General features: G+C 35.9%; 1 protein-coding gene across 1 annotated transcript in view; it reads right to left on the bottom strand.

The window, feature by feature from the left end:
* Positions 1-10,449: 10,449 nt before the first annotated feature.
* LOC121424960 overlaps positions 10,450-21,155 on the bottom strand; it is a 42,310-nt gene continuing 31,604 nt past the window's right edge. Inside the window, exons 4-9 of the mRNA XM_041620859.1 lie at positions 18,908-19,104; positions 17,023-17,202; positions 16,098-16,212; positions 15,244-15,421; positions 14,032-14,237; positions 10,450-12,282 (exon numbers count right to left, since the gene is read on the bottom strand). Of these exons, the coding sequence (XP_041476793.1) occupies positions 11,966-12,282; positions 14,032-14,237; positions 15,244-15,421; positions 16,098-16,212; positions 17,023-17,202; positions 18,908-19,104 (1,193 nt within the window). The 3' untranslated portion in view covers positions 10,450-11,965. The remainder of the gene's footprint in view (positions 12,283-14,031; positions 14,238-15,243; positions 15,422-16,097; positions 16,213-17,022; positions 17,203-18,907; positions 19,105-21,155) is intronic.

The raw sequence follows: 21,155 nt of genomic DNA, 5'->3' as shown, positions 1-21,155 counted from the left end.
TTAAATTTAAATATCTTTTTCCTCTTTAAAGTTATTATTCTCCAGTATAATAAATGGTGTCAAATGATCACTTAATAACATCCGTAATTATAATGCCACTTTGAATAACTTTTTCAGGAATGTTATAAAATATTATTATAGACAGTCGTCACAGTCGTGTTGGTAATTCTTGCTGGGTTATGTATAAAAGGTAAGTATGAGAAAGTAACGAAGCTTTTGAAAAAATATGCTATGTCTATATATGTTTTCATTTCTTTTGAGAAAATCAACATTAAAGTCCGCCATCATTATGCATTCTTTATCTTCTCCTGCAATATTACCCATACTTTCACTAATGTCGTTTAAAGCAACTGTAATTTTCCGATTTGGCGGACAATACAGTAACAATATAATTCTTAATCTTATTTGGGATTTCAATGAACAGACTTTCAATATTTTCAGTAAATTTGTCCAAGTCTGGGCGTTTAATGTATTTTATGTTATTGTTTATACACATGCCCACGCCACCTCCATTTTTTGTTATTTCTGTGTTTGCCTACAAATGCATAACCTGGAATTAATTAACATTTTCCTCCTCATTGTTGAGCCATGTTCCACAAGTATTAATAAATGACAATTTCTGACGAAATTTATCAAGACAATTACTGAATGTTTCAAAATTACACTTAAACTATGGGAAATGAAATTTGCCAAAATCAGATTTTACTCACCATGTAATATCAAGGCATTTCTGAATTCCGTAGGGGTATAATACTATTTATCAGAACTAGTTTCAATTCTTGTTTATACCAATGGAAAAGGTAAATTTCTATTAAAAGTAGACTATGAGTGTTCAAGAAATTAACCATAGGCCGCATGCAGACACAGGATTTTTCATAAACTTGTCTTTTCATTATAGGACATCCTTTTGATTGAAACGGGCTGACACAAGCAGGTCCACTTGCGTAATAAGGCCAACAATTTGGAGGGAGCAGACACGAGATATGCGGCAAAATAAGAGCAGCTAGCAAACAAATTTTCTGACTTTACAATACAAAAATCTAATTTTGACATGATATTCAGAAGATATAATATATTTCACCCCTTTTCCTTTGCTTTGCTTTGTTTCTTGGTCGTGATTTCTATTCATTTTTTTGGGGGGGGTCCATAGTCCCCAAGCCCCCCCCCCCATCTTTTTACGATAGTAGGAAGTTTATCGTGACCCGACCAACGCAAAAACGAGCCAGCGATTGCATATTTTGATCAACTTTTTTTCTTAAATAGGGCCTACAATTGCATGGTGGCCAATAAAGATGTACATACATCAATGACATTGATGTATCCTTGCAATTTTAGGGGGGAAAATTTGCTCAAAGAGACCTCTTTCTTTGCTCTCACCTTTAGAAAAGTGTTGAGCAACTCCATTTTTGTGAAATATAACCTAAGAAAAATACAAAGTGAATATGAAAAAAATAATTCCAAAAAGTCGTAGAAATTAAACAAACAATCTGTCGATTGTAAACAGGCAAGCATTAGTGTTTGGGTCATTTAATGTCCATTTGATAATAGTACTACTTTCACACATATATAGTAACATTCTACCTAGAACAGGTTTAGTTCTCATCTTCAATTTTTGCATACACATACAAAACAGTGGCAGATCCAGGATGTTCCTAAAAGAGGGGGGGAGGGGGTGTCATCACAATCACACAGGGACAGTAGTGTCCTCATATGTAAGATGAGAAAGACCTCCCCTGTAATAGAGTTCCTCATCAAAGAGGGGCAGGCCCGCATTAAGAAGTCTATAGAGATAACAGAAAACTATACTATTGAATTCTTCCAGATAAGGGGGCATGAGCACCCCACCCCCTTTCCCAAATCCCTTGACTGCCACTGCAAAATGTATCAACAACAAATGAAACATATATTTTTTCTTAGCTACATTGAGTTTCCAAGTGATAACAAAAGTTTACATCATGAACAGAATTCATACAAACTTTAGCTGTGTATTGAGTGCTCTTGCAATAACGTTTTTCACTGATGGGAAGATTTGGGGGGATGGGGGCATACTCGTAGGCAGCGGAGCAGAGGATTATCTTTCGTGTTTGAGGGGGACACAACAACAGCCGCCCCCCCCCCAAAAAAAAAAAAAAAAAAAAACACAAGATAATCCGCTGCTCCGCCGCCAATGGGCATACTGACTGGTACTATGATGGTTTGCTACTAGTATATAACAGCAGAAGAATCTGGAAAATAATCAAAAGGTGATGGGAAATATTAAAATGTATTTTTGGGAGGGGGAAAGAGGACAGAGCCTCACTTGAAATAAATGTCACCCCTATCCAGAAATTATAAAAGTCGACCCTACCACAATCTCATTACCATAAAATGAAAATAATAAGAGTAACCACGCTTTTGGGGGACTTAATACATCAGAGTGACATTCTGAATCCCTTTACAGTTATGTTATTACCACATTGGATCGTGACTTTCTCCACTGTTGGGGAGTGCAGGACTAGTAAATTTGTTCAGTATCCCACCTTTACAAACACAATTAATAGAAGTGACTACAGATATGTAAAATGTGAGGAAATAAAATGTATTTTGCAATCACTTAATCGATTTCACTTTAGCAAAATCTCAAACAAATTGAACATGGCATCATATTGTTAAGAGACAAAGATTTTGGCAATTTCGGTTGGGAAGTTTAAAAGAGGATGTATACCTTTGAGAGTTCTCCATTTGTTTGATCACTAGAATTTATACACAAGTATTCTTTATGTTACAAGGGATTAAATCATGTATAAAAGGATGTACATCACAAAATGCTTGCAAATTTGACAAATCCCTTTTTCATACAAAACTGACATTAAGTTGTGATGATCCAATGTTTACTCTGAGGTGATATAGTGCAAGTGAGGGTAGTTGGAAAGATTCTTAAGAATGACAGAACAGAAGTGAATGAAAATTCTTTTTGTCTCTGGTTAAATTCAGGTATGATTATGAGAATAGCATACCACCTACATGTATTTTGATTATAAGCATTCACATCAAGTAAGGAGTCTTTGGCGTTTCGTGATATACATTTCTCTTTCACTATTATAATAAGGAACGTGAAACCTAGCATTCCATAGAAATGTATATTGAAATTCTTGGTTAGTCGCGGGTTAATCCCAGGTTCAATAACATGGATACCACAAGTTGTGAATATAATCATTCTTTTCAACAAATCTTTGGTCTTCTTGGACTTCCCACAGTATAATATAAATGTATATATGAAAGGTCCAGGTACTGACTAGGTAGACTCAGAAACAGATGAAATATGAGAGATGTGACACGGAATACGAGGGGGGCAATCTTAGACCTAGTTACAAAAGAAAATCTATCACAATTTCTTTCCACCAATCACTTTCACAAAAATCAAACAAAATAAATTTCTGTCCTATTTACAATGTGATGGCTAAATGAGTCACAAGTTTTAAAAAATACAACAAAATATATAAGCCACAATCGGCCATAATTGCACATGAGTAGCAGGTATCTGCATGTAAAATCAAGCTTGTAGATATAACACAAAGGACGATTTCTTTTATCATCACATAGAAATAAAACAGTATACTCTTAAGAAAAAAATGTTAAGCAAAAGAATTCAAGATCATCAAAGTAGCATTATAATTACCTCGTCATGCCGATACAAAGTTATATATCAGTTGCCAACGACTGATACATAACGACGAAGATGGTCATGATGGTAATGATGATGAGGATGTTAAGGGGAATGAAACCTTTGGAACAAGCAGGCTTGTGTTGAAACAGAGAAATCAAAGAATAAGAATAAAGAAAATTTGAGAAAAATAGGACAAATAATGAGAAAGTTATGAGCATTTGAATATTGCAATCACTAATGCTATGGAGATCCTCCCATTGGCAATGCGATAAGGACGTGTGATGTCACATGTGAACAACTTTCCCTTTGATTGACTATAAAATGCCCTCAAAATGTCTCTTTTTGCTTTTTTTATGGTGATACAAACTCTTTATCCATGATGTATTCTTCAAAAATCTGTATTACATGCCCTTCTATAGAAAGAACACATGATTTACTGATAGATGTGTTAAAGGAGGCAATTTAAGTGAAATATATACTGAAGTAATTGGGGAGTTCTTCGCAAGTGACATCACACATCGCAATGCCATATTGAGAATCTCCATAGCATTAGTGATCACAATATTCAAATGCTCATAACTTTCTCATTATTTGTCCGATTTTTCTCAAACTTTCGTTGATCTGTTTCTTTGATTTTTCTGTTTTCACACAAGTTATCTTGTTCCAAATGTTTCATTCTCATTTAAATGATGTGGATGATAATAATGATGATGATGATAATGATGATGCTGGCGATGATGGTGATAATGATGATGATAGTCGTGATGATAATGACGATGAAGATAATGTGAATGGTATTGAAATCGAAAGTGAGGATCGTGATGATATCAAAGATCACAAAGGACTTTCTAGTCGATCACATGATCCACGTTACCAGCTCTCAAATAACACCATGGCTCGGCAAAGCTACCAACTTTAATGATCAAAACATTTAAACCAAATCGAACCACAACACTTTTTCTCAAAGTATAACAGTAAAATGGGTGCAAATTCAATGCCGTCGTTGCTTTCAACAGACTCTTCAATCACTGAATATAAAAGACCGAGTGCATTGGTAAATAAAAATAATCTATAAAAGCACATCTCTATCAAAACTGTGCATTGCTGCACCATCCAGCTTCTTACATGATTGCCATATACCTAAACACTGCTAATTGCCATAGCATACTGAAAGATAAGCAGTAAGACACAAAGTTATTCATTAAAACAAAATATATTTCTAGCTATTATAGAAAAAGAATTAAGCACAATGTCCATAAAGAAATATTACAATCACCCTTCAAAGAATAATAAAACAATTACACACCTACTTAAAAAAAAATCCAATTTTCATTCTTATTTTTTACATTATTCTAACTATAATTGGGAGTGTCATGTGAAGTATACAGTGCATTTGATTTCTTGCTGGCATACACAAATTCTACTGGCCTATCTTATTAAGTTATACTATGAAAGAATTCTCTATGAAAAAAGTACTTTCAATTCCACGTGAAACACATGAACAAGGGGGGGTTACAGCATGAAGACTAATCATTAACCAGTCAAGAATAATTGCTCATTATGTGAAAGGTGGGGTGCGATGATACTGATGTTGAGCATAGAAGGGTTTTTGTGAGGAAGTACATATCGCAATCTACCATGTAATTAATTTAATAATAAGTTGTCAGCATACCCTCCATCTGGGAGCATCGTGGTCTAGTGGTTATGACTCTCCCCTTTCAAATAGAGGGTCATGGGTTCAAATCCTTCCTAGCCATGGTGTGTTTTCCTTCAGCAAGAAATTTATCCACACTGTGCTGCACTCGACCCAGGTGAGGTAAATGGGTTCCGGCAGGAAGAAATTCCTCAAAAAGCTGTGCGCACCAGAATCGTTAGACTAGCTTAGCCAAGGTAATATAGGAGCGCCTTGAGCACCTAGCAAGGTGGATACGTGTGCTATACAAATCCTATATTATTTATTTTATCTCTGTCAATCCTATAATTCCATATGAGCAAATCCTAGTCAGAGAGGAAGGGGGTGACTGAAGAAGACATGGAAAAAGCAAGTGGTGGAGAGTTAGGAGGGTTTGGTCGAGAGAAGATGCACCTGATAGAGAAAACGTCGAGGGAAAGGGGTGAGGGGGATGGCGTGCAAGGTGAATCCGGCCACCACTATAGTCCGGAACTAAAACAGGATTTAGAACCTGGACAACTGACTTTTAGTATATCCATCCCAAATTTTTCTCTAGTCTTCTCTTTACTTCACAATCTGCTCAAACCCCGACAATATGGCCCGTATTCTGAAGTCGGGTTTAACTTAGACCATAGTCTAACTCTGTGCTAAGATTTCAAACGTTCGTTTACAGTGAATGCGTCTCATGTTAACTGTGCTCTTCACTTATTACTTAATAAGAAGACAACTGTCATACTTATCATTCCCAGGCAGTTAATAATGTTTTGGAGTCAAATGAGCTGATACAAAGAACCTCACTGTTAGAGATTTATGTAACAACTGGCTTTCCATACTTAGACCACAACTTTAAACCGGAGTTTAAATTAAACCCGACTACAGAATATGGGCCTATGAGAGCATCACAGCATTTCATATGAACTAGAAACAAATCATTACATGCTCATATTTGATAAGGTTGCTCATATGGAAACTCTCGAGTATCACAGTATTATTTCTTATTTGATACTTGGATTAAGTCCCTTTCTTTGTTGGGGTTGCATTGAGCATAAAGTGACTTCACCTATATAGGTCTTGATATAATCTTATAATAATACACAATATTTTCCTTGACACTGCTACATTTCCTTAATAATAAAAAGTATTTCAAGTACTATTTCATGATCAAAACGATTTCAAGTACATGTACTATGTTTTCTTTTAAATTAAGTGATGCAAACAAAGGCTTGCCTTTTCTGAATCAAATTATTTTCAAAACATAAGAGTTGCACTTTAAAGCATATCTACTGAACGATGACATTTGAGCATATCATAAACCATTATGAGATTAACACATCTACTATGAAATATAATGTATATATGACATACTCTCACCCGTATAAGTAGTGTTGCACCAATTCTAAAATGTCATAAATATTATCTTTTTTTAATACATAGTTCAAACTGGAATATAAACATTTCAACTTGGAGAAGTTTGTTCCATTATAGGCCAACATAAAACCAAACAAGTGTAAAGAAATCATCTTCTTACCCCCTCCCTCCCCCCTCCTAGCCTGCAGGCATAGACCATGATTGAAACTTTGATCAACAAGTGGGTCTTCATGCAAGACTAGCACAAATACAACTTTCTATTTCAATTTCTATGCACAAGTCAATGCAATGGACTTTAGGCTAAATATTCAGACCACTTTGCTTGAGTAAAAAGTTTGGACAGCAGACTACCCACCTCCCCCCCCAAAAAAAAAAAAATGTGGATAATGATTCATATGCATATGAGTGAGCAGGGCAACTAGATATTGGAATTCTGAATATGCCTACACTGGATATGATGTGTAATACTTATTAATATTTTCACATGCACATTGTTTTTGCATATCAATTGGAATGACTCAGTGATTGCAGAACTATATGCATTTCAGGTGATTTTTTCTACTACAATGTACTTGTAAAATGAAATATAACAATCAAATGTGACAGTAAACTTTGGCACAATTTGCATGACTTTGTTAGCTCGCATCTACTTGGAAAAAATAAAACAAACTGACAAATTCTACCATAGAGAAATGTATGTTAGTCAGGTACAACACATACTACACTGTGAAAGTTTGATAAAGCAAAATGGATCATTCAAACTTTTCAATTAATTAACAAAAATTACTCACAAATGTGAAGTTACTTTTGAAATTAGAGATGACAGCTCTAGTACTGACTTATTTAGTGCATTTCTTTTAATCTCCCATTTCGAACTAACTTACATCCACAGTAATACAAAATTATCAATATTACTCAAGGTCTTGAATATTCATGATAAGTAGGGGAGACCGGGATTAGTTGGAACATGGGGTAAGTTGAAACATTGTACTTTTCTTAAATGCCTGTAAAATAAATTTATGCAATACTGCCCTCAATTTATTGCAATAATGATTCAACACTGTTGTATTATTAATAGAAATAAATTGAGGGCAGTATTGCATAAATTTATTTTACAGGCTTTAAAGAAAATTACAATGTTTCAACTTACCCCATGTTCCAACTAACCCCGGTCTCCCCTACTACACCGGAAACATGAATACTCATAAGTCCTACATCAGAAACATGAATATTCATGTTAGTATTACACAAGATGACAAGAACCTGAATATTCATCAGTACAACACAAGATAAGAAAACATTAACAGTTCTGATATCACACTAATCATTATTCATACTGTACAAGAAACACAAATATTCATGAACTTAACAACACAAGGATTATGAATATTCATAAGTCAGATTGCTACAAAACTGTAATCCAGTCAGGAGTGAAAGTGCCACAATCATACAAAAGAATGTTACAGTTTTGAGACACATGGAACTTGTAACATATGATTACAATAAATAGTTCAATCCTTTGCAAGTGTATGGCAATCTGTGTACAAAGAGTCAACCGTCAAACATTAAATGAATGTCTGTATCTTACTCTATCTGACAATACACTTTAAGGGAGAGGTCCACCGCAATAAAGACTTGATTTGAATAAAAAGAGAAAAATTCAACAAGCATAACACTGAAAATTTCATCAAAATCGGATGTAAAATAAGAAAGTTATGTCATTTTAAAGTTTCGCTTCATTTCACAAAACAGATATATGCACATCTCGGTCGGTATGCAAATGAGGAACTGATGACATCACTCACTCACTATTTCTTTTGTATTTTATTATATGAAATATTTTATCTTCTCGTCATTGTTATGTGAAATAAAGTTTCATTCCTCCCTGAACACGTGGAATTCCATTATTTTAACATTTTGTGCTTCAGGCAAGGAGGTCCTAATCATCAAATTCGCAAAAAAATTTAAATATTGTATTATTCAAACAATAACAAACAAAAGAAATAGTGAGTGACATCATCGACTCTCTCATTTGGATGTAACTGGCTCGTTCATATAACTATTTTGTTAAAGCCTGTGTATAGCTTTGGTAAAGGGTCAATAATGTGATTGATAATCGAATATCATCTAATATGACAGTCTTACTGAAGCGTAGAAACCGTTAGATATTTTTCCAACTGCACTTCTCTGAGAAAATTTCAAATATTCAAATCTTGGATATATAGCGCCCTCTCTCGGCAATGCTTGATTTAAATTTAAAACAAGTGGAATGCCTCTGGCCGTCTCACCTGCATCACGCGGTTCAATATAGCAGCAGTGCTGACTTTGAAAACTACTCTAACTCGCACAAGATGTTCAGTGATACATGGTTACTCTTATGTCCACTTTTTATGAACTAGACCAATAAACTTAGAGATATGATGGTTATTCAACAAAAAACCCCAACATGGCCAAAGTTCATTGACCTTAAATGACCGTTGACCGTGATCATGTGACCTGAAACTCGCACAGGATGTTCAGTGATACTTGATTACTCTTATGTACAAGTTTCATGAATCAGATCCATAAAATTTTTAAGTTATGATGGTAATTCAACAGATACACCCAATTCGGCCAAAGTTCATTGACCTTTGACTTTGGTCATGTGACCTGAAATGCGCACAGGATGTTCAGTGATACTTGATTACTCTAATGTCCAAGTTTAACGAACTAGACCAATAAACTTTCAAAGTTATGATGGTAATTCAACAGATACCCCTGATTCAGCCAAAGTTCATTGACCTTAAATGACCTTTGACCTTAATCATGAGACCTGAAACTTGCACAAAATGTTCAGAGATGCTTGATTACTATTATGTCCAAGTTTCATGAATCAGATCCATAAATATTCAAAGTTATGATGGTAATTCAACAGATACCCCCAATTTGGCCAAAGTTCATTGACCCTAAATGACCTTTGACCTTGGTCATGTGACGTGAAACTCATGCAGGATGTTCAGTGATACTTGATTAACCTTATGTCCAAGTTTCATGAACTAGGTCCATATATTTTCTAAGTTATGATGACATTTCAAAAACTTAACCTCAGGTTAAGATTTTGATGTTGATTCCTCCAACATGGTCTAAGTTCATTGACCCTAAATGACCTTTGACCTTGGTCATGTGACATGAAACTCTAATAGGATGTTCAGTAATACTTGATTAACCTTATGGCCAAGTTTCATGAACTAGGTCCATATACTTTCTAAGTTATTATGTCATTTCAAAAACTTAACCTCAGGTTAAGATTTGATGTTGACGCCGCCGCCGGCGTCGGAAAAGCGGCGCCTATAGTCTCACTCTGCTATGCAGGTGAGACAAAAAGGGCATTCAAGCACTTATCTTATAAATTTAGTGATTAGATATCCAAAAGTTACAGACAAAGAACATACCTTGAAAGTTTCAGCCCATTCCATGATTTGGAATAGGATTTAATTGAAAGACAAAACCACACAGATATTTTAATTTGATCGGGTGACCCGATCAAGTTAAATTTCCATGTAAAATCGCAAAATTTATCCTGTAAAACACATTTTCATTTCATATCCTCCACATCATAACTGTTATACGGCATACCCATTCATATTAGCTAGCAATGAATTGGAATAGTGATAGGTGCATTTTGGTGGATTTTCCAAAACTATACACAAGCTTTAAAAATAAGCAAACTTTGAAATGTCATAACTTTCTTATTTTACATCCGATTTTGATGAAATTTTCAGCATCGTGCTTGTCTGATTTTTCTCTATTGATTCAAATCAACATTTTTCTGAGGTGGACTTGACCTTTAATACAGAACTACCTGTCTCATATGATTACACAGAAATCTTCAAATTTGAAACCACATGGGCCAATGCAAAAGTAAAGTAAACCCTTTACATACTGGAATTGAATGCAAAGCCTATATGGGTTTAAAGTTTTCAGTCGTACATTGGTTAATACTATGGTTTCCAATCATAGGACAGGGAATTCATAGGATTATACTAGGTTTTTTTATCATAGGAAGGGGAATTCATGGAATTTATTCAATATCACACTCTTTTCTAAATTTCTAAATTCATTTTTATCTATGATGAAAATGCACTTAAATAGATTTAAATCGATTACATAGACACCACAAACATGAACATATCAAATTGTTACTGCTGAAAATACAAGAAGGACTTTCATAAGGCAAACTTAGTAGAAATAAAATATTGTGCTGCATAATTAGCAAAGTAGCTCTGAAAAGTACCTACAGTTCAGTATATTTAGTTGAATAACGAAAATATAGGTGCAATTCCTCAAAATATGAATATTTTGCTCTAACCAATTTAGTGATTTGTATAGCATAAATGATATTAAATGAATGAAACATCAAAGGAATAATGAAAAACAATTAAAAACGATGCATAAAGTATGACATCAATTGCAAACTTGATAAATTACTCTGGTCTATTTCAACATGAAATACACAACAAAATAAATTATTTCAGCCTCCAAAATGGCTAAAACCAACAAGTGGGCCAAAATTGGTGCAGTCATATCTTGCAATATCATAGAAGTTGTGCAATTTATACCTATTTTCTTGAAAACTATTTCCTATTAACTGTTTCACTTGGAATGATCACATCACATGTGAGACCTGCTCACTAAATCACATTGTTCTCTTCCTTCATATTTCTAGTTAAGTTTCACATTTAGCAATGATACAACAATGTACAATATAACTACTTGGATACTTGACGAGTGTGTTCCAAGGAGCATTTTGTCGGTGATTTTTAATGACAAATCTGCTATGAGCCAAACAGATCAAGGGATTTTAGTAGCTTATAACAGTGTCAGTAAAAAAGTCACCGACAAAGCACTTTGTGACATGCACCCATACTTCACATCCAACTTGGAACTGGATAGTGGCTTTGGAAAATAAATAAGGGATATGCAAAAAGCAAAGCGCAAAGGGGGTTGGAAATATTTCAGTTGGGATAGATAGAAGAGGGGCTTCCCCAAAATGTTACTGAAGAATGATGTAGTCATACACATGAGACTATCTGGGGCTCAGTAACAAAGAACTTAGCAACTGATTATCCGACTGATTTTATGATCGATCATTCATAATAATCAAAGCAATCAATTGTAGAAATCAGCCCTAGATCGATTGTTAAGCTTTATGTAACAAGGCCCTGGTGATAATACGGTGATCGACTTTACAACGAAAGCAATGTCAGCATGAATTAGAACGCCCCTCCCTCGAGTCACCTTCAGCTTTCCATCCCCGCCGGCGAGTTCAAACAGCTAAATGGACTCTTCCACCGGTTACCCGTGTGCACGCGTAGACTCAGCCATTCCTTCCGATGGGGGACGTTGTAGGTCTCATCGTCGATGCCATCCACGGAATCGGTGACGTAGCCCCGGTCGGAGCCCCCCAAGGTGTCGTTGTTGTCCCCACCCAGGGGGAGAGTGTTGGGGTGGGGTGGGGGTGCAAGGTTCTGTACGGTGAGAGGAGAGTCTGACATACTGCCAAAGCTACCACGCCGTGATCCTGTGCTCTGTGCCGTGCTTGTACTGTATTCCGAGTCTGTAATGATGAAATATCAGGATGAATGGTAAAATATGTCAAGACTGTTGTTTATATCATATTTTTCAAACTGAGTACCCTATGCTCATTATTCTTCGCATACACCAGAGATTCACTTGCCTACAGATAAAAAAAGTTTATTGGATTCCATTCTCTGTAATTTGTTTAACTGGTCTGATTTCCCATGTGACTCTTTTGCTGTACCAATTTAAATATTACATCTCAGTTTGCTTCTTCTTATAAACTTACAAGAATTTCTTCATTTCATCTGTTTTTTTCTTACAATATTAATTACCACATCCAAAAATTCCTTTTCGACTGTGTTCCATTCCCAACCTCTTTGCCTTTGTTCCTGTCTATCCTCCTATCTCACTCACCCTTTCTTTCTAATATGTTTTCTCTTCTCTTATTCCATCTTTGTACCTCCCCTCTCCCTCCCTCCATTATATTCTGGGTATAGATCAAATTAATCAATGAAGAATTTATACGACCATTTTTTTCAAGAATTGCCTATGCTTTTGTAAGAATAACAGTTAAGTTGACTCATAATCGCAGGGTTGTGAGTTTGAATCCCAACTTTACCATTGTCTCCACTTTGATAAGATCCAAGAGTAATATTTGCCATATATAAGGTCAGCCACTATGACTGATTAATCTAGACATAAAATGTTTCCAATAGGCAATTGGTTATATGCCAGCTTGGCGTTCACCAGCAAAACGCTGTCCTGCCGAGTTCCTAAGGGAGTTACCAGAAACAGACATTTTTGTTTTACATGTCTGCATATATTACGTCTATTGCGAACCGAATCTAATTCAACCCTTCGACTACTGTTTTCAGCAAAATTCATAAATAAATCATTCAATAAAAATGCTACAAAAGAAATGACCACTATCGTAAGGTTTCAGCCTCAACTGTAGTTCATCCAATAACATTTTTCATGGATAATAACTTAAAATGTGTTTTGGGGGGTACATTTTCGGATTTTACACCAGATTTTGATTTGATCAGGTGCATTCTAAATCATGGAATGGGCTGGGAATGTCAGGATATAATCTTTGTCAGTAACTGTCTACTATCCAATTACTACATATGTAAATAGTAAGTGCTCAAACAGGTATGTTAACTAAAAATGAAAACATTACCAAGGGAGGGTGCTAGATTAAACTTGAGTCTTAATGGCCCCCAAAATGCCATGTTCAAACCTTTAAGTATAAAATGCATGCTGGGCCTTTTCAAAATTGTTATCTTCATTGAAACTCTGGTATAGTTCACATGACTGACCATCTGCCAAAGCTAAAAATATGCTATAATACCAAGACCAAACATCCAACTTTAAAGGGAAGTTCACCCTGACAAAAAGTATGTTGTAAACAAGGAAGGAAAAATGATTAAAATATTGGTGAAGGTTTGAAAAAGGTCCATTAAATATTAAGAAAGTTATAAGAATTTAGATTTTTTTTATTTGTGATGTCATAAATGAGCAGCTACCCTTATCTTATGTAATATGATATAATGTTATGTAATATGACATTTCATTTATTTATTTTTTTTACTATATATTTAGGAAAGCTGCTCACATATGAAGTCACAAATCAAATGCTCAAAATTCTAATAAGTTTTTCATTCTATGATGGATTTTCCTCAAATCTTTGCCAACATTTATTATTTTTTCTGCTATTTTTACAATAAACTTTTAGTCAGGGTGAACTTCCCCTTTAACCCCCCCCCCCATGTACATGCATGCTTACTAATTTCTTCTTTTGATGAAGCACTAGCCATGGCAGTGCGTCTCAGCGGCTGCTGCTTTAGAAGGAGGATGGCGCCCTCGAAGTTGCGTATTGCATCGAGGGACAGGACGCTCTGTTTGCTTTCCGTATCCAGCTTGCTGGCTTCAGATGACAACCACTGACGAACATAGCAGAAGTCTTGTTCTAGCTGATGTGCCCCATGCACACTGCAAAAAAAAATGTGTACATGGGATCATCACGAGGAATTGGTTGTATTTCGTTTGGGCTGTTCAGACATGGTTAAAAAGAATCTCTTGAAACCTTCACACACATTAAATAATTTGATTTGATTGATCATATTAGTCAGCCCTATGATTAATTGCTATGCTTTACGCTTTTGTGCCCTAGGCCAGTATTCACCTCCATATATTCCAGCCAGATTTGTTTTTATACTCAGTATTCTGCTGAAGTAAAATGCTTAACCATCTTTGCTTTTCAATTGCCAAATGCTACTTAAGTGTACAAACGTACATACGCGAAGTCAAACATGCTGTGTGCACAAACATGTATACTGCGCATTATCTGGCTTAAGCCCTATAACATCACAATGGTGATTGGTAAGTTTTTTGCTTAGAGTTGGCTTGATAAAGTAAAATATGAGTATAGGCATTTTGCTTAGCCAAGCAAAATGCTAAGTAATTTACATAGTCAATCAGTACTGTGAATCGTACACCGGCCAAAGGTCTCCAGCATGGTTTGAACGTGAATGCTCACAATTATCTATTCCCCACCTTCTTTCCTTCCTGTCCCTTCATCAAATCTCTTTTCTTACCACCACCCACTTCCTACCATCTCATTTTACAGCATCAGCAGAGATTACCAAAGAAATTCTTCAAGTGAGCCTAAATTGCAGACAACTGCAATTCCATTTTAAAAAAAGAGAAAAAACATCCACATTGCCAGATGCAGATTTGTCCCAATTAATGCAAGTTAATGATAATGAGAGTTCATCCGTGTTGGTTTAAAACAACTTTTAGTTAAGCTTTGTTCTCAAAAGAAGAGAAAAAATCTTGAAGAATTACCTCAAAATTACCTAACAAATATGCATTAATGACTAAACATTGGCTGAGGTGATTGAAATTAATTACGGATCCCATCTGGACTGCATTATGCCAGTTGATCACAAAGTCATGCATAACTTTGTGAAACTTCCCCCTGCTCATTCTTCCCTACCTGAACTTTGGTTTCTCTTTCAAGATGAATGTCATCCAGCTTTCTAGCATGGTCTGGACAGCGATGGACATGATGGTGATTTGAGCTGTTGTCTTGAGTTTGGTCACGCCTTCAGCGATTGGCACAAGGAGGTTATCTACGATGGTGGCCGCGTAGGAATTGTGGACATTCGGTAATTCTTTGGTGAGAGAAAAAAAGCATGTCAATGAGAAAATCGAAGGAAAAAATGTTATACATACTATAAGCATCTTAGTACAATACTACAACGATTTCACTTGAAGACATGATGGTTATCTGAGCTGTTCTGAACTGTTGTCTTTAGTTTGGTCAGACCCTCTGTGATTGGCACCAAGAAGTATCTATATTGGTGTCATTTCCTTTGGAAATAAAACTCTTTGTAAATATATTAACAAAAAGGACACTAACAGAAATCAAAAGGGCAGAGCCCCTCCCCCTCCCCCCACCCTTCAAACTGAGGCTATTGATTACAAGGCCTGTTGACAGGCCCAAAAACTGTTAAATGTAAAAAATAAACAAAAACATAAATGAAAATTTAGCATGATTATGGAGGAATGAAAACACAAGGATAATTTGCTTTCAGCATGCATGGGAAAAAGTTAATTGGGAAGCCATGATCTTTTTTACAGAGGTTTGATGCTTTTTGTGCATGAGTTATTCTATAACTCACGAATATAAAAGAACTGTTTCTTATGCATACTTTGGGTTCAGCTCAATTTGCCACATCAAATGACAATTGAGTCCTACCAAAAGACAGGAAAGGGTAAATTTTTAAATTAAGTTTCAAATATTTTCGATTTCCTAAAAATAAGTCTTAGTTGCTATGACATTCTTACCATCAGTAGTCTTCTTCCGCCAGACCTTTCCCATAGGCATAGCCTTAGGCCAGAACTCATCACTGATCTTCAAGCAGTCTCGACAGAACTGCCTACTGCAATGACTGGATAATCCCTGTTAAAAAGCAGCAAACATACACAGTCATCATAAGAATGTTTTATTCTCATCTTGACAGTAAAAGGTGAAAGAAGTGAATTAATAAATGGGGTGTGCAGAAAAATAATTTTCAATTGCAATTCAAGTGTAAGTCTAAAAAGGAAGTTTAAAGGGGTGCTGTAACACAACACATGCTCCTGCGATAATTTCTCCTGGTTTTATTTTGTCTAAGATGTTGGGTTAGAATGAGGGTTGCAATAGGGTTTTATGTTAGGGTTTGGGGTAGGATATAGTGCTTTAAGGTATTGTAGAATACCATGGGTTTCTCGTTACATTGCAACATTTCGTCCGCCTCGCATCCGGAGGTCGGGAGTTCAAGCCCCGGCCGCGTCAGATCAAGATGTCATAAGATGGGAGTTGCTTCTACCCTATTTGGCATTCAATGATTTAAGGGATAGAGCAACGTCGATCTGGCACAGTGGCTGCCGGGCCAAACATCCATTTGGCAAAATTAATCTTTGGATGATTTCGAGTTCAGATTTTGAACAATAGAATATGGAGTTCCATTTTTTCCTTTTGTTAATATTACATAGTATAGAATACAGAAGAAATTGTGATTTGTGATGTCATCAGTTCTGTCAGAAGTATATCACCCATGCTGTAAAATAACTGTTTTGTTAATATCAAATATCATACTTCTTTCACATCTGATTGTGATGAGATTCTCATTGCTATATTTTTGTCTATTTATTCAAAACAATTTTTTGTTGGGGTGGACTTGACCTTCAAATGACCCAACACAAATAGATCTGCAAATTGACATCTTACCTGCAGTCTACTAAGTTCAGCATTGAGTCTATGGTGGAGGGACTCCATATGTGAGTTGAAGTTAGCAACCGCAATCTGAGGTTGCTGGCGCCTTGGACTGACAGGCCCTTGGGTAGTGGAGAGTAGGGATCGCAACACTGGCAGGAGTTTCAATGTGGCCATTGCATGGTCATTCACCACCTGAGAGGAATGAAACAAGATAGAAGTGTCATTGCAAAATTAGTATAGGTTCATACCAGCTATGTCAACTTTCCATTTTGTGTCATCTGACATGGGTCGAACCTAGTAAAGTATTACAAATTAATCTAAAGGCCACCGCACACCTTATGACCCGAATGGTCTATGATTGGTCTGTGACTGAGTGAAGGGAAATGTGACATCACAGCTCTTGTAAGCGTGAGAGTCGAAGACCAGTCACAGACAAATCGCAAGGAAAATCATAAGGATTTGACATGTTGAATCCTTACAACTGGATCGCAAACTCAATCCAACTCAAGCCAATCAGACTGCAGTCGCACTTAAATACCGACGTGGACATGATATGCAACACACAAACACAGTAGTGTCATTTTCACAGTCGGTATGGCAAAAAGCGCATGCATGAGTCGCAGACAGAAGGGTAGTCGGATCGCAAGGTGTGCAGTGTCGAGGCTTATGACTACCTTGCGATTCATTCCCCCTCACTTAGTCGCAGACCAGTCGTGTCGTAAGGTGTCTTACTTGGTCTTAACTCCACTTAGTCCACATGGTTAGATTAACTGGTTATGAACCAAACTTTCATTTGATAAAATGAAAAATAAAGAGGAAATTAGACCAACGAGGCATAAGGCTGAATGACAATTAGTGGCAAGTGGGTATAAGACCTGGGGCCCATTTCATAAAGGAATTGCAACTGTTGCAGCTATGCCATTATGGCAACTACCATGGTAACCTTGATTATGATTGGCAGCTGAGCCCTGTTACCATGGTAGTTGCCATTATGCCAAAGTTACAACAGTTGCAAGTCCTTTATGAAATGGGCCCCAGTTGTTGTGTTTACCAAATGGCTATATGACCAAAGTGAGAGAAGACCCCTTGGGTGAGGCCAATGTGGTGTTTGACTACCTGCTAGGCAGACCAACTGCTTGTAGACAAAATGAAAATAAAATGTTCATTTTAGCTGAGAACGATGATGGCTATATATCTGAAATGTTCCTGTAGAAATAATTGTCTATGTCAAATTCACCTTCTGTCCAAATATACAAAGTATTCAGCAATTTCATAAAATCACCAAGTTTTTGCTATCTGATGCCACTGTTTATTTCTACTTCAACTTCACTTCATGAAATGCTTGTTTACAAGGCATCAGACTAATACATTCTGTACCACATTTTCATAGTAATTTCTAAAAGAGTTCTTAAGGTATGTTAACTGATCATAATTTATGCGCTGACATAGCAACAGAACTGTCTCATTGCATAACCTGTTGAAAGTGCTTATGTTCTTCCTTGGAAGTCCTATATTTAGTGCTCTGAAGTTGTATTCATCTACAGATAGCAAGCTGCATCACAGAAAAATCATCTTATTTCCCCAAAATAGACAGGAAAAACCTTTAAATGGCAATGCATATAATACTGCTATGGTATACTGTGAAGATGTCATTAAGGAAATATTTGCAACCTAGATTCCTTAGTTTGCCACATCTTGAAAATCGTTCGGATTGTAACAATGATTTATATAAAGCAAATAATGCACAGGTTTAAGTGTGTGATTTTAATTGACATTGCAAACATCTCAGGTATTTACAATGTTGTGAAAACGCACCCTTTGCAAATAACCTCTGTGTTGCAGGTCCAATAACACACAATTGCCTGTGCATTATTTGTATCATATTATCCAATCTTACCCTTAGATCACCATAGGATATTAGCAAGAATGGTCCAACGGTCCAATTGGCAAGGAAGTCCTGGCTCTTCAGATGGCACCACTGAGCAGCAGTTCCTAGACTGACCGCTAGCCTGGTTAGGGCCTGGACAACTCCGTTTTGGCAGCTGGAAATCTGTGCCTGTGCCCCGTGGATCAGGTAGTTAAGACCATTCTTCCCTGAAAATTTGGGGAGAAAAGAGAATACAGTGTAAAACATTTTGAATTCAAATAACTTTCCTGAGCTAAAGATTGTAAATTTCCATGATAGGCACCAGTCACCATTTATGTACAAACTCAAAATAAAGACACATTAAGCTGTATTTACAATAAAATATATCATCCATACATTTAAAGGTCTGGCCAAGCACAAATTTGCAAATGATTGTCAATAGTTTTGAATTAATGAATTTCAATGACTTTCCAGAAAAAGTACATATTTCCCAATATTTTGCATGTTTGTTTATGCAAAAAAAAAATTCCATAAGATATTCATATCTAAAGGCAGAGCTACCAAGTCTCATGCATTATGCGTGAGACTCAAGCATTTTGGACTCTTGTTCATCCCCTCAAATCTCTGTCTCATGCAACTATCACAGCCTATCCCCATATACATTGTACACAATGTCTGTGATCTCACTCAGATTCACAGAAAATCTCACGCATAGCTGGTCTTTGAACTTGGCATCTCTGTAAAGGCGATAACACTTAACAGGACATCTTACATGAATTGAACACAGTCTTGTCATTTGGTATTCATGAATTCAGCACAGTGGGAAATATACCTAAAATAACACATATTTCTGACATGAAATGTTGAAAAAATTCTGCAACACCAACAATGAAATTATTTTTCCATGTTACATGTCAATCAAACTTGCAATATGCAGTCGCATATTTGTGTATAATGAAAATACAACAAAAAACTTCTATGAGAATATTATTATTATACTAAGTATTTTACTATTGCACATCAAACATTAATTTTAAGACTTAATATAGAAATCCTGCAAAAAAATATTGAACATATATTTGACTCTAGCCCCATTTTGAAATTTGCAAAAATAGAAAACAAGCTATTCGTCAGATGTCAGCCCACATTTGGGCACATATGCATTATGGGGATAATTGATAAATTAGGTACAGTTAATAAGCAAATCAAATTACACTTTTACTCATCCAACTGCAATTCAATATTCTAAATTATCCAACAAAAATAGGTGAATCTGCTTTTAAGCACATTCCTATAAAATTTGAGGAAAAGGTTATTTATATAATACATATAAATTAACAATTATTTATACATTAAATAAATATCATCTACATTGTATAATTGGAATGGAAATTATATCTTACTGTCCGAACATTTCATAATGGAAACAAGTACACGTAGGCAGATAGAAAGTCTCATCCTAAAAGCATTAGCATCATTCACGAAACCTTTAACTAAAACGTCTCCTTTAACAATTTGACATTCAAGAAGGCAGCTCTCAGGTTACGATGCCTACCAAGAATTACATTATTAAGAACTGTGCCACCCTCTTTGTAGAGCGACGATCCTAGAAGCACCACTCAGGCAAATTTAAATAGATGCGCACATATATGCAGGACAAGATATACATGAATTGACAATGAAAATGTAACCGTAATCTCAATAAACATTATCTGTAATGTGATAATAAACACTTGAAGCTGATCATGCTTTTGCTGGTGTGATGGTAATGAGCTTGGAAACATCACACGGTAGTGTGCCCTTGGAAATGGTGAAGAGCCTGGGCAATGACGGGGTGACTTTACATCAGCCAAAGTTTGCTGTTTCAAGATTCTAGCCGAATCGGCCCTCCTTGTTATCAAAGTACATGAAGTTACAGAAAACTATTATTTTCAAGAGAAATTCGTAATCAAATGAAGATTAATTGTCACCATCGGGTTTAATTCCATAAACTTAAACCTGTGAACTCAAGAAGTCATAAATGGTTAATTCCAATTTAGTCTATCTACCTTTTGGAACTTTGTCACGTAAAGGTTTGGTTCATTAGACCAAATGGTCCAGCCTAACAGGGAATTAGACAAAATGGTTAATAGGCTAGGTGAAAATTGGACCAATTTAAAAGACATGGTTCTAGAGACATACTTTATGTATTAGACCACATGGGTTAACATAAAATGGAAAGTTTAAAAGAGTGGTTGGAGACCTAGTGGCAATTTACCATCATAACCATTGTCGCTTC

This window comes from Lytechinus variegatus, chromosome 12 (assembly GCF_018143015.1).
Source record: "Lytechinus variegatus isolate NC3 chromosome 12, Lvar_3.0, whole genome shotgun sequence".
Lineage (NCBI taxonomy): Eukaryota > Metazoa > Echinodermata > Echinoidea > Temnopleuroida > Toxopneustidae > Lytechinus > Lytechinus variegatus.
The sequence above is the reverse complement of the archived record's forward strand: the minus strand, read 5'-3'. Positions and strand labels throughout refer to the sequence as shown.